General features: G+C 32.6%; 1 protein-coding gene across 4 annotated transcripts; it reads left to right on the top strand.

Annotated features, from left to right (window-relative positions):
- Positions 1-2,591: 2,591 nt before the first annotated feature.
- On the top strand, positions 2,592-11,729 carry LOC128189412 (gametogenetin-binding protein 2-like). Of its 4 annotated transcripts, XM_052861014.1 has the most exons (14): positions 2,592-2,647; positions 2,759-2,830; positions 2,942-3,068; positions 3,629-3,822; positions 4,105-4,248; positions 4,509-4,607; positions 4,811-4,954; positions 6,049-6,252; positions 6,667-6,844; positions 7,290-7,478; positions 7,920-8,190; positions 8,412-8,524; positions 8,951-9,037; positions 9,827-11,729. In XM_052861014.1, exons 3-14 carry the CDS (start codon positions 2,982-2,984, stop codon positions 10,022-10,024), a joined length of 1,908 nt encoding a protein of 635 aa, XP_052716974.1. In that variant the 5' UTR covers positions 2,592-2,647; positions 2,759-2,830; positions 2,942-2,981; the 3' UTR covers positions 10,025-11,729. The 4 variants fall into 4 exon arrangements, with proteins under 4 accessions (XP_052716974.1, XP_052716973.1, XP_052716972.1 ...); XM_052861013.1 differs by lacking the exons at positions 2,592-2,647; positions 2,759-2,830 and having other exon boundaries at positions 2,840-3,068; positions 4,844-4,954; XM_052861012.1 differs by lacking the exons at positions 2,592-2,647; positions 2,759-2,830 and having other exon boundaries at positions 2,840-3,068; positions 6,673-6,844.
- The last annotated feature ends 937 nt before the right edge of the window (positions 11,730-12,666 follow it).

Genomic DNA, 12,666 nt, shown 5'->3' with positions numbered 1-12,666 from the left:
ATTAGTAGAATGCTACCTATATAGTCTTATTTTAATTTTGTTAAAAGTATGCATCGTATAAAGAAGCCACCTCGGTTTTGTATAAAATATCGTATATCTAAAACCTGAGTACCTAAATAATTCACTTAATTGCAAGGGCATACACTTACCTGATCCCGACAAAATTTTACATGTGAATTTGAAATATGCTATGTAACTTAAAAACTTCTACGATCCTTGTAAAATCTTACAAATTAATTACTTTTTAATGAAATTAACCCTGTGACCTTCAAAATTATTCAACATATGCATTATAAATTACGGTTTCTACTAACAAATATTCTTATCTTAAAAAGTTCGCACCGTTTTTCAAAATCTACGATATAACATCAAGTTATTTCATAATTCAGTTGTGAATTTTGACATGATTATGCCCTTGCAATATTGAATTTTTTAAATGACCTCAAAACCACAAATACATCTGCTTGTACCATGCGACTGCCATATCACGTGACCACTATGAACATAAAATATTGTACTGTTATATATATATTTTAGAAATATATTGCATTTGAGTGACTGTTATTGATTTTAAAAAGGACATGCCAGTTTAACTAAAGTATACGTGTTTTCATCACAAAAATTTGCCCATATTTTTATTGACCGCCTTAACTGTACTGCGTATACTTAAAATTGGGCGAATTCATCTTGTGTCGTTTTAAAACCATATCATATAATGTACATGTTTTGCGGACAAACAAAGCAAAAATAAAAGTGTCCCAATGTTCAACTGTCGAGAGAATAAATGAGACTGAAATAACTTGCAAGATACAAAATATATTTGTTGATAGTTTTGTAAACAACAAATGATAATGCAGTGGAAGGAAAAAGTATTCAACCCATATAGAAGGGTAACCAGTGACCATAATGATGAAATACAGGAAACTCTTTTGCCAGGAGACCATACAAAATTAAAAAGCCTGGAATCCAAACAAAAAACAAAAAGAATTGAGACCATACAAGTTGATACAACAAGAAGCCCGCAGGCCTTGAAGGTCACCTGAGTACCATAGCCCTTTGATTGACATGCTAAAGAGTTTCATGTTTGCATTTTAAGCTTTATTTTGGAATCTAAACCCTAATATGAGACTCATCTGTCTGTTACCCCCGCTTTAATTATTTGGTTTTAGAAAAACATATTTTCATGAAAATAGACGGGAAAGGGGGATCAAGAATTGGAAGAATTTTGGATTATCTATACCCTATACCTCAAGGGGCAAAAAATTGTAAACTTTTTGTAAAAAGAGCCTTTCAGGCATTAAATGATCTTTTATAAAACATGTATTCTCAGTTTCATTTATAATGCACACACTGACATGGATACAGCTTATTTCTACACGCATACAATTCACATGAAATTAAATAAGGAATAAGGAATCATTCTTTGAGTATTATGAGGTGATAATTTTGGTCGGGGCGTGATCAAATCCAATAAAGCCCGAAGGACACAAACAGCGAAAATTCAAGGATATTTAATTTTTTTTTTCTGATTATTTACAGAAAACTGCGCTGGCACCCTAACTTAGTCTTTTTAAAAAGATTAGTTTGTAGTTGTAAATAGACATGGTTTCGTTTTTTTAACAGGATGGGGCCATTTCAATTTTTATTGAACATTTGTTCGTAAAAGTTGTGGATCGTGGACTTATTTTTGAATGTTTTTAATTTTTTTTTATTGTTTTTGAAAATAGGGGGGGGGGGGGGGGGGGCACGCCAAAAAAAACCGAAGGGGCCAACTCAACTATAATTCATTTCTATATCTAAAAATTTCAGAAAAGTACCTGTCTGCTGCTAGAAAAAGATATTTGTGGTGTAGCATATGGGGGGGGGCTGACCCTCTATAGTCTGTCCCATGTTTAATATTGCTTCCATAAATTTTTGATGATTTTTAATAAAATTACACATACCTGTGAAAGAAATACAATTGAAATCGATGAAAGGGAATATATCCGTGATATCTTCATTGAACAATTATCCATATCCCTTTTCACTCATAAAATTTCACAGGAACGAAAACAATTTTCTTACGGAGATTTATAATGGGAAATTCTCCATTCGGAAGTACTCAGGATAACTCGCACAATTTTTTAACGTTATCATCCGGGCTTGTTGATGGCTGATGCAATGCAAAATCCCCGTAGACTTTCAATTTTGGGATGTGTATGGAAACCCGAAGCGGTAGAGGGGGCGCTTCAAAACAGATAATCTGGACATTTTTCATATTAGTGGATGGACGTTGTTTGAGCACAAAGGTATTTACTATTATTGAAATATCAAGCAATAAGTGGTGGAAGCAATGACTCGGGACAGAGTATAATTTTTCTCGCAACAGATTTCTTAAATTTGTAATTTATTTAATTTTTTAAATCTATATGAAAGGCTTGTGAATTCCCAGGGACGTATACGGTGAATCAATTATTTACATCTACATATACATGTATGTAACATGTGTAAAGCACACGACCCCCCCCCCCCCCCCCCCCCCCCCCGATCCTGACGCAAAAGTATACGCTAAAGTTATCTAAAACCGAACGCCCCGTGATTATAACGGAAGTTTATCTCTACTGGGAAGAAGGTTCACAGTTAAAAAAAAATTCATACGCTCAACAAGGTAAATATTTGAATTTTAATTGATTAAGTTGTATTTCAATCATAAATTGGTATATCACAGTTTTTAGGTTATAATTAATAATTTCTCTTTGTATAAAACATGGCGTGGTAGTGGAAATAAAAAGGATTAACCGTAAACGGAAGTTGGAAGGACACAAACACTGTGTCTGTGTTGTTAGTCCTTGTAAGTTGACATATTTCCAGTGCCCGGTCAAGTCAAATAGAATGCAGAAATCTCTATTTACAACGTATACGTTAATGTATTGATGTTTAATTATACACAAATTAATTACAGATTCATTTTACTGCACGTATTGTACCTGAGAATATTTGAAATGGCGCGGTTGGTAGCCGTGTGCAGAACAGATGACTACCAATTTGATAGGAGACAGCTCCCATTGGCTGTTGATGACAACTTAAAAGTATGTATCGAATGCTTTCTCCTGATTATGTTTCCCCTGATCAGTGAGCGATGGTCTCATCTTGTGTTAAATATCGTTCAAAGACCATATTGGTGCTTTAACCTTCATTCACTTCTCTATGCAAAAAGTGTGCTTTCATTTTTAGAAAATCCGTCCATTTAGATACATGTATTACAAATTGTAAAAAATCACATGTTGATGTATTTTAATACACGTATGCAAACTTTTTTTCTTCCAACGAGTGATTCTCTTGATGGTCACTTTACATTCTTTGTTATAGTTTTATGAAACATTGCTAGCGACTACTGGTCTTAACGGAAACCGTAAAATAGACCCCTTTTTGAGAAATGCAGGTCCATTCTTTGCAGGGAAAATAATTATTGTTTGGCAAAGTTTTGGTCGGTATTTCAAATTTCACCAATCTCTCATTTTGCCCTGCAAAAAACAGTTCCACAGTTATCACAAAGGAATGTATTCAACTACAAAGTTTTATATACTTATTGTTTTTCATATTTCACTGTAATTTCAAGCAGTAGTTAATTTGCGTTTTTAATTTGCAGATGGTTGTACAATTCAGTGATAATTGTGTAGACTGTGAAAATGTGAGAGGAATCAAAAGGAAAGACATGGAACATTTTGTACAGAGGTTCAGCGTGTTATCAAAGGATGAGATTGCAGTGGAGATGATGGTCACTAGTCAAGATATCCTGAACATGTTAGCGCATATGGTGCCCTGTGTAGGGTGTAGGAGAAGGTTGGTATTTGCTGCAACTCAGTCTATGTTGGCAAAAGTTTAATAAAAGTTTAGCACAAAAAAATATGAAGAGACATTACTCAAGGTAAAATGCAAGCAAAGTTAGAAATCATGTTTATCATTTCAAAAAACCCCCCTAAAAAACAAATTTAAAACATAGAGAGGAAACCATTGTTGTACTTGACTAAGTGGCTAGGTATTTTTATGGCTTATTTTTTACAAGCCTTTAGAACATGCAAATATGAAAATAGCCTTTCTTTTTATATGTACATTATTTTATAGTGTGGAAAGATTATTTAGCCAGCTAGTCGAAGGCCAGCATTCTGCTTTAGAACCTCTCATCATCACAAGGAAAGGAGTGCTTTCTGTCAATAGGGAGTTCCTATTTGACCCCAAAGCATTATATGCATTGTTTTACATCCATGGGTAAGCTAAACACCTCACAAATGGTTGCTGCATTGTGCACTTTGGAGGGAGGGAGGGAGGGAGGGAGAGAGAGAGAGAGAGAGAGAGAGAGAGAGAGAGAGAGAGAGAGAGAGAGAGCAGCCCTAGAGAACTTGAGTTTAATTAAAACATCAATTTACATTCACAGTCCAGTATTACTGTTAATATAACTCTAAAGAATTTGCAATAAGCTATTATGATTTGTATACATGAATTAAAAATGGGTTTATTTTTATTTTTAGTGCAAAATTTAATTCCATGATGGATTCCATTCCCAAGAGCAAGAAAAATAAGCGTTGTAATCTTCACTCTCTGGAAACTCATAAAAATCGAACTACAGGGTAACTTCTTTGCAATACATTTACAAATATTCACATTTTATAACATTTGTTGTTTATCAAATATTTTGCTTTGTAGATTAAGACATCTTCTGTCGCACGTAATTATATTTTAAAATGTATAAATTGAGTGCAAAGTAATGCATGTATAGGAAAGTATGGCTTCTTAATCTGTTGTCTTCTCTTTCTTTTTTAACCAAAAAAAGAAAGTTTTTTAAAGTGTTTAACCACTTCTACAGGAGCTGGATAGATATTTGGGATTTGTTAGCTCAGGAATGCCGTGAAGAAGTTGTGTTAGTGGATGCAGATAGCTTACTGGAGACGTTAGAAAACTACCTAAGGAAACACAGGTTGGTTGTTAATGAATGGTAACAATACTTGTCTCAAAGAAATCTATGACACCTGCTAATATACATGTATATGTATTTAAGGAGGCTGGGTCATCAACAAATTAACTATCAGATCTACCATAAATTTTCAGATATTATCTGTTATGCTATAAAGTATTATTATTAGTAAAGAAATATTCTATAAATTTAAACTTTTAAATTTCATCATTTTCCTATATATTAACCAGTACACAATCGCAATTTCTTGGGCCTTTTCGACTGAGCTCAAAAAAACGTCTCCAATGTATTACATGGGCGTCTTTGACAACCCCCCTTTTTATGAAATTGATATCACTACGACACAATTTACGATCTGTAGAAATGTGAGCTAAACTTCATTAAAGTCAATGATATAATAATTAATTAATTGAAAAGAAAAGAAGAAAACAAGTTTTTGACATGTGTTTTGTTATCATATTATTAACCTCATGAAAAAACTTGTGGTTATTGATACCAAAGGAAATGATGTTTATTTAAGTCAAGTTTGACTTGCATTTTTAATGGCCCAAACAAGATATCAATTATTGATATAGAGAAAAGAACCAAGTATCGTATTGTGTACCGGTAAACTAAAAATAAAAAGTATATTAACCAAAAAATTGACAATATTTCCTTTCATAGATTCTTAGTACCCGATAACGTACTATTATATAAATAGTGCCTGTTTGGGAGGGTAACAGTTGAAATTGACACCCCGAGAAAACCATTGTCAACCGACGCGAAGCGGAGGTTGACAATGGTTTTCGAGGGGTGTCAATTTCAACTGTTATCCTCCCAAACAGGCACTATTTATTTTGTTATACTGAATGTCTTTTTTAAAATTTTTAAGAAAATTTTACTGCTTTTATATAGGAATAACGTGAATTCTACAGCGAACCGTACGCGCATAATTTTCGCGCATGTAACATTTTTTGATGTTACCCGTTGCCAAGTGCGTTGCTTACGCTGAGGGTAATAGTAAATATTATTAACTGCGTCTTAACCAATCAAATTTCAGTATTTAACATGAAAGTATAACAATAATAATTAGCAATCATTTTCTTCAATTTCAACAGGTTTTGTTCGGAATGTAAAGCCAAAGTCCTTCGTGCCTACAGCATATTGGTAGGAGATCTCGATTGTAATACAGAGAAGGGATACTGTGCCGTGCTGTATGAGGGACTTCGCTGCTGTCCGCAGGAGCGGCACATCCACATGCAGTGCGAAACAGACTTCATTGCTCATCTCATCGGCAGGGCCGAACCGGAACTAGCCGGAGGGTAAATTCTGATGGACATTATTATTTTTACTTGTTTTAATGTGCAATAATTTCCCTTGCATTGGCTTTTTGTAAATTACTGTTTTTGATTTTGTGGAATAATTTTTAATCTTTCAAATTAGTTGTAAGAATTGAAGAATAAAATATAAAACATTGTTCATTCGGTATTTCAAGGGTTTTAGAGACAACTTTATATATAGAATGAAGTGTTTTATAAGAGAGGCATCGTTATTTTATTGTAAAAAGTGATAGAAATATCCAATGTATTAAAATAGGAAAAAATGATGCCATCTTTACCCTCAACTAATAAATTGTCAATGGTTAAAAAAAATTTTCTTTGAAATTTTGGTAATCTAGCTATAAAAAAAATAGGGATTAAATTTTACCCACCCCATTCATTATGAGTATTTTTCAGGAGCAGAAGAGACAGGCATGCCAAGACTTTAGATATTGCTCAGGAAGAGGTCCTTACCTGTTTAGGGATCCATATCTACGAGAGACTTCATCGCATCTGGCAGAAACTGAAGGCAGAGGAGCAGACGTGGCAGATTCTTTTTTATCTCGGTGTTGATGCACTGAAGAAAAGTTTTGAGGTAAGTGTATGTTTGGACATGTACTGTGCAATAACTCATTTTTGTAGTAAAAAAAAACATTGCCTCTTAAACACAAGGCTAGATTTAAGAATTTACTCAAATACAAGTGAAAAGTTACGTTATATTTTTGTGGGAATTTTATGTATAAAAATGTGTACATGGCTATATTGAGTATGTTGACTTAATTTTTTAGAATCAAGAGGGATAAACTGGGGCATCATTTAAAATCATGGGGATGTTATTTAATCAATTTGCTTCTATTTACAATAAAAAAAAGACTTTGTTTAAGTATTCACTGGGGATATTTGTTTGTGGGTAAGAGGTACCCACAAAATCCACAAAAATTGAGTCAAAACATTAATGAATTCCCCGTACGGTAATGTGAAATACTATAATGTGTTCAAATTTGGTTTCTTTTGTCAAATATGAGTTTGAATATTTGTAGATGGCCATGGAAAGGAAACAAGGAATCTCCAACTTGGAGCTTATTTGTGAGGAACTTTTGGAGGAGGAGAGAGCCAAGGAACAGAAGAGGGAGCAGAAACGACAGAAGCGAAAAAAGAAGAAGGCAAAGTCCGCCCAGATCGTTGATCCCACTGAACGGCAGTGTGAAGAAACCTCAGTCCAATGCGAGGTTAGTGCAAAATTTAGAAAATTCTATTTTCGTAAACTATCCACGTGTTCAAAATGTGATGTGTTTCCTATTTTCACTTTTATTGGAACTGTTTAACCAAGTATTATTTTAAATCTATGTTTATGATATTTTTAATATTCTGTCACCTCATCACAGTGTAATATAGATATTTCTGTAAGGAATATTTTACAAAACAATACATTTACATGTAACTCATATAATAAAACTTTTTTGCTAAATGTACTGGTACAGTATTAAATTTGTTGGACACACTTTAAAAATGTGTGTTATAAGGAAGTTCAAATATATGTACTCAACTTGATGGCAACCATTCATTCCAAATACAATGTAAAAAAATTCATTTATAAAGAATGTATTCTTTATTAATGTTATGAAGGAAATATATCTGTATATGTAAATTGAGTTGTGATTCCATTGCAGTGTGATAAAACCCAGTCTAACAGTAACGACAAGAAGACTCATAAGTCCTGCTCAGACAAGTGTCGAGAGTTAGGTGATCAAAATTCCAATACCACGCTGGCTTCCATGGAGAGTTGTCGGATCTCCGGGACTCCGGAGCGCCAAATGAAGAATGGCAGTATGAACAGCGACTGCGGATATTCCTCAGATGTTGAAGGATGCGAGTGTAGCATGCCCAGTTCTAACGAGGGCTCCGATATTCTCTGTGATGGCCGATGCAGTAGTCATGACGGTAAAAAAATTTGCTTTTCAAAACATTAGTACTTAACTTCTGAAAATCTATGGATAAATGAGTTTTTAGTTGTGTAAACATTAATCTAGGACCTATTTCTAAGTAGCTTTTACCGTGTATAAGTACTTGTGGTAATTTTTTTTACGTTATACATACCAGTATATCTATTTATGTCTAATTTTTTGCTGAAATTTTTTTTATAAATGAATTTGCTTTTGAAGGTGGAGACAGTGTTTGCGAGTCATTGATTGACAGGTGTAATTCTTGTTCCAATTCTGTGTGTCATGGTCCTCCCAGAAAACATGACCACAGTTACTGCACTCACAAGCCCAAGGTAGGTAGAACGATGTGTGTGTACTTTTCTTAAAGCAGAGCCATATCATTTTCTGCTGCATAAACCTGCTCTTAATTAAGATAATTCTGCATGTTACTTAAACCTTAATGATAAAAAACAGAGACAAATATTGTGTGTTTGTTTTTTCTGAGGAGAAAAATTTCTTGATCTGTGGAATATATGTATAGCATACCAATGTTGTATTATATGGAAAAATTTATCTGAGCTTCTAAATAGCTTTTCCAACAAAACCACAGATATGAGTAATGATAGTTATTAAAATGTACCGGTATTATTCCATCTCTGTAGAAATAAACCACAGTAACACATCAACTATGGAAAATTGCAGCTTTTAATGGCTCAAATGTTCTTATTATGCAATTGTACAGTTTAGATTTCAAACAATGAGTATGGACTGTTTTGTAGAATGATTCCTCGGCTCCCAGTGAGAACTGTAAATGTGCCAGTGGTAGTCCTTCCTTGATCAAGATGAGTCTCCAGGATATGTTAGAAGTAAGTAGCAGCAGAATATACATGTACCAAGAGCATACTGTGGTTTCATTAATATTCCTGGACATCAATTTTTGTGGATTTAGTAAAGTTCAGTATATGACTGTATAAACCCATAGGCAATGATCATATGTGTACCAGTAAAGACTTTTCTATTTCTATTCACTTCCATTGGCAGATACAATGTACATGTAAACACAACAATGAAATCAACAATTATGAGTGTTCATTGAATAATGAAGAAAACAGTATTTCGATAGAAAATATGTATTAATGTCTATGTACATATTCTTTGTACATGTGTATATCTTCTAGGGGCATTTATCATTTTACTGTAAAGGACCAGAAAAAACAGCTGAATTTTTGTTAAAATACAGCTTTTTACTTACATGTAACTATAAAATTATTTTTAAATAGAGAGGTCTTTGAATTTAATCCAGAGTGTTGTATAAAAAAAAAAAAAAAGGCATGATGTAAAATTCAATCTATTTGCCATTTCCTTGTTCAAGTTTTTCTTGTTTTTTTTTCCCTCTAGCCACACATATATGTTTAGCTAATACAGAGGAAAGTTTACATGTCTCTATGTCAAAGTTGTGAAAAAATAGTTATTAATGGGATTGGAAAAAAAATTTTTGGAAAAAAATCTACTTGTCATGCATAATATACTGATGAATTGATAAAAGCTTTTATAAAGTTCATATTAACAGTTATTTAATATTGATTTTTTTCACATATTAATTACTGATTCATTTTCGTAGATTGAAATAAATACAATTCCCTATATTTTTCTAGGCTCCAGGAACCTCGGATGACGAGGACTTTATTTCGGAGGAAGAAATTCAGATGTTTAAAGCCAATCAGTCCAACCTCTTACTGAAACGACAAGAACTACGAGAAACGCTGCGGAAACGATTCGACACGTTGCAACAGCAGAGATCGCCAGACACAGGAAGTCTGGATCCTGTTGCACAGAAGATGTGCAACCTCTAATAACAACAGCATTGCCATGCTAAGTCTGTGATGAGCTTCAAAGCTTTCCTGATTTTCTTTTTCCCCCCTCATCTTTATTTTTTTTTTTTAATGAACTTTGCCGAGATCACAGGCATCAATGAATGAAAACTGGAAAATTTAAAACTCACTTGATTAGTGTTGGTATATGTATTACTCAGTTTCTGTTCTACAAAGATCTATTTTTCTGCTCATTGTCAAAAGTTTATTATTTCCTCTTAAAATCTAGCAGAGAATTCCACATGGTCAATTTTACTATAGCTATACAGTTAATATGATTTGCTTTTCTAATGCCTGATTCAGAACATTTTTGGTCATGCTTAATTCAGGAATGCTAGAAGGCAAACTTCATCTTTTTTTTAATAGTAGAATTTCCTGTGGAATTTCATGGAAGTGAAAAAAAAAATGTGGTTAAGGTTAAAAGAAAGGTCATTGCTTTATCAGTGGGTATTTAGTTTTTGTGAGCCAATGTGTTTTGGGTTCGATACTTACATGTAGATATTCAACAACAACAAAGAAACCAACACATGAAAGGGTATGATTGCCTCAAGTTTGATTTCATGACCAAAAGTAACTCCACAGACTATTTATAAAGTGTTGGAATGTTTGAAGTGCTAGGTATGGAGTTTTACGGAGAAGCCCATGTCTTGTTAATGAAACACAACAAACTGGTGTGTAGAATGTATGTAGGTCCATAAGGAAAAAGGTTTTTATTCTGTGATAAAAACATGGTATATCGTAGTGTACTACATATATTATTATAAAATGTAGATTTTATTTATTTTCACATTGTAATATTATTTAAATTTCCATTAGAATTTCATGAAGAAATTTGGAAGTGGAAAATAATTTAAAATTAATTAAAATGATGGATTTTGATATATAATGCTGTTGACCAATTTATTTTTTTTTTTGGTGGTATATGCATGTATATTTTTTCATTATAAATGAAATATTTTGAGAGATGAGACATACAAAATGTGCATGCCACAAAAATGTTCCTCCAATAAGCTGGACACTTGGTTTGTTGCAACACAAATCTTACTGGACTTCATTTATTATACTAAATGTCACAGGATTTTTTTTCTCTCTGTATTTCTTCTTATTTATTAATACTTGAACAATCACACACACTATTTTGTGTAAATTTTTAAAGTGATATATGTAAAGTGCTTGCTCCATGGAAAATATTTTTTTTTCTCTCTCTCTTTTTTTCTTTCAAATGTGTAGATAATTTTTAGTAAAATATCAAGACTTTGAATATAAATTTTAAAGTATGAGTATTTTTGATGTTTTTATTGAATTTAATGTGTTGATGTTTTATTGAGGGAAAAATCATCTTTGTTATTTGATTCATCACGGTGCTTTGCATATGCGTGTGAACAATTGATGCATTGATTTATTAAGTCCACACTATTGTTTTTGCATAGAATTTTTGCAGGGGGAAAGAAGAGCACAAATTGGTTTGCAGTATTGTATATTAATGTTCAATAATTTAAACATATATGTCCCTGTAAAACAGCAATAAATAACGTTTGATATAGTTTACTGAAATGTATAGAAATGGACATGGGTGATTGTTGTTAGAGTTGGGAAGTTGATGAAAATTAACTGGCTGCAGATGTGCAGGTTAATTTCACTGAAGGATCAGTTTGTTGAAATAAAATTGTATTGTTTACATTTAAAATCTGTTAAAGTTGTTCTTTGGTGGTAATTTTTTTTAACAAATAATGAAATTTAAAGAAGATGGTTGGATAAGGCATGTAAAATGCCTATACACAGACGGATAAGATACTGAAAATGAAAATATCAGTAAATCTGACATTTTTTAAAAAAATTATTCAAAACAATATATATTTAACATATCATCGATTTGTAACACTTAAATGTGTTCAATACTTGGAATACGTATCAAAACCTCCAAATAGTGCCATGTTTTAGAACTTTAAGGCCTTTTCTTTTATAGAGTGGGTCTGTGTTCCATATTTTTCTCATAGTCTAAATAAGGTCTAATGGAAAACAAAATGATTTTAATCAACAAAAACATGGAGAATTGACCAACTATACATTAAAAATATCATTTTGTATCCCAACGTTTTGAAAAAATAATACACGTCCGTAAATATCATGGCCAAAGTCACACAGAGTATTTAAACAGCCTACTTTGTTGTGTCTGAAATGGCTCACTGTTTAAAGAACCATATATAGCTAGGGATTTTTATGTTGAGGGTTCGATACCACCAAAATTTTAGGCAACATTTTTTTCTTATCGTTTGTTAAATATATTAAAAATTGAATATAGATAGAAACTGTACTTTTGCAAACTTGTATTATGATATATTTGAATAGATTTGGTTGGAAAAAAAATAAATTCAAAATTGTATTTCACGACTGAACCGAATGGGCATTTGCGCTATCTTATCCCCCCATCTTCTTTTGTACTTTCCATAAAATTTATCCAATTGATGTGGACAACACTTATTTGAAGACAATTATTAGTTTAAGGAGCATGCATAGTGGACGTATATTCTTTTCTTACAAGTAGTATCCTCGTTAATTATCTTAAGGCTCGAAATCCTTGTTTACCTGTAATCATAATTTTAAATTGAACTATTATGCTCTCC

The sequence above is a fragment of the Crassostrea angulata genome, chromosome 6 (genome assembly GCF_025612915.1).
Source record: "Crassostrea angulata isolate pt1a10 chromosome 6, ASM2561291v2, whole genome shotgun sequence".
NCBI classification, from domain to species: domain Eukaryota; kingdom Metazoa; phylum Mollusca; class Bivalvia; order Ostreida; family Ostreidae; genus Magallana; species Magallana angulata.
This window is presented reverse-complemented; position numbering and strand designations above follow the sequence as displayed.

Excerpts from the sequence above, each read along its gene's own strand:
- LOC128189412 (XM_052861011.1), top strand. The coding sequence starts at position 2,913 with ATGTTTAATTATACACAAATTAATTACAGATTCATTTTACTGCACGTA. Across the intron at positions 3,823-4,104 it reads TGTGTAGGGTGTAGGAGAAG|TGTGGAAAGATTATTTAGCC; the intron begins GTTGGTATTTGC and ends ATTATTTTATAG. Across the intron at positions 6,845-7,289 it reads CACTGAAGAAAAGTTTTGAG|ATGGCCATGGAAAGGAAACA; the intron begins GTAAGTGTATGT and ends GAATATTTGTAG.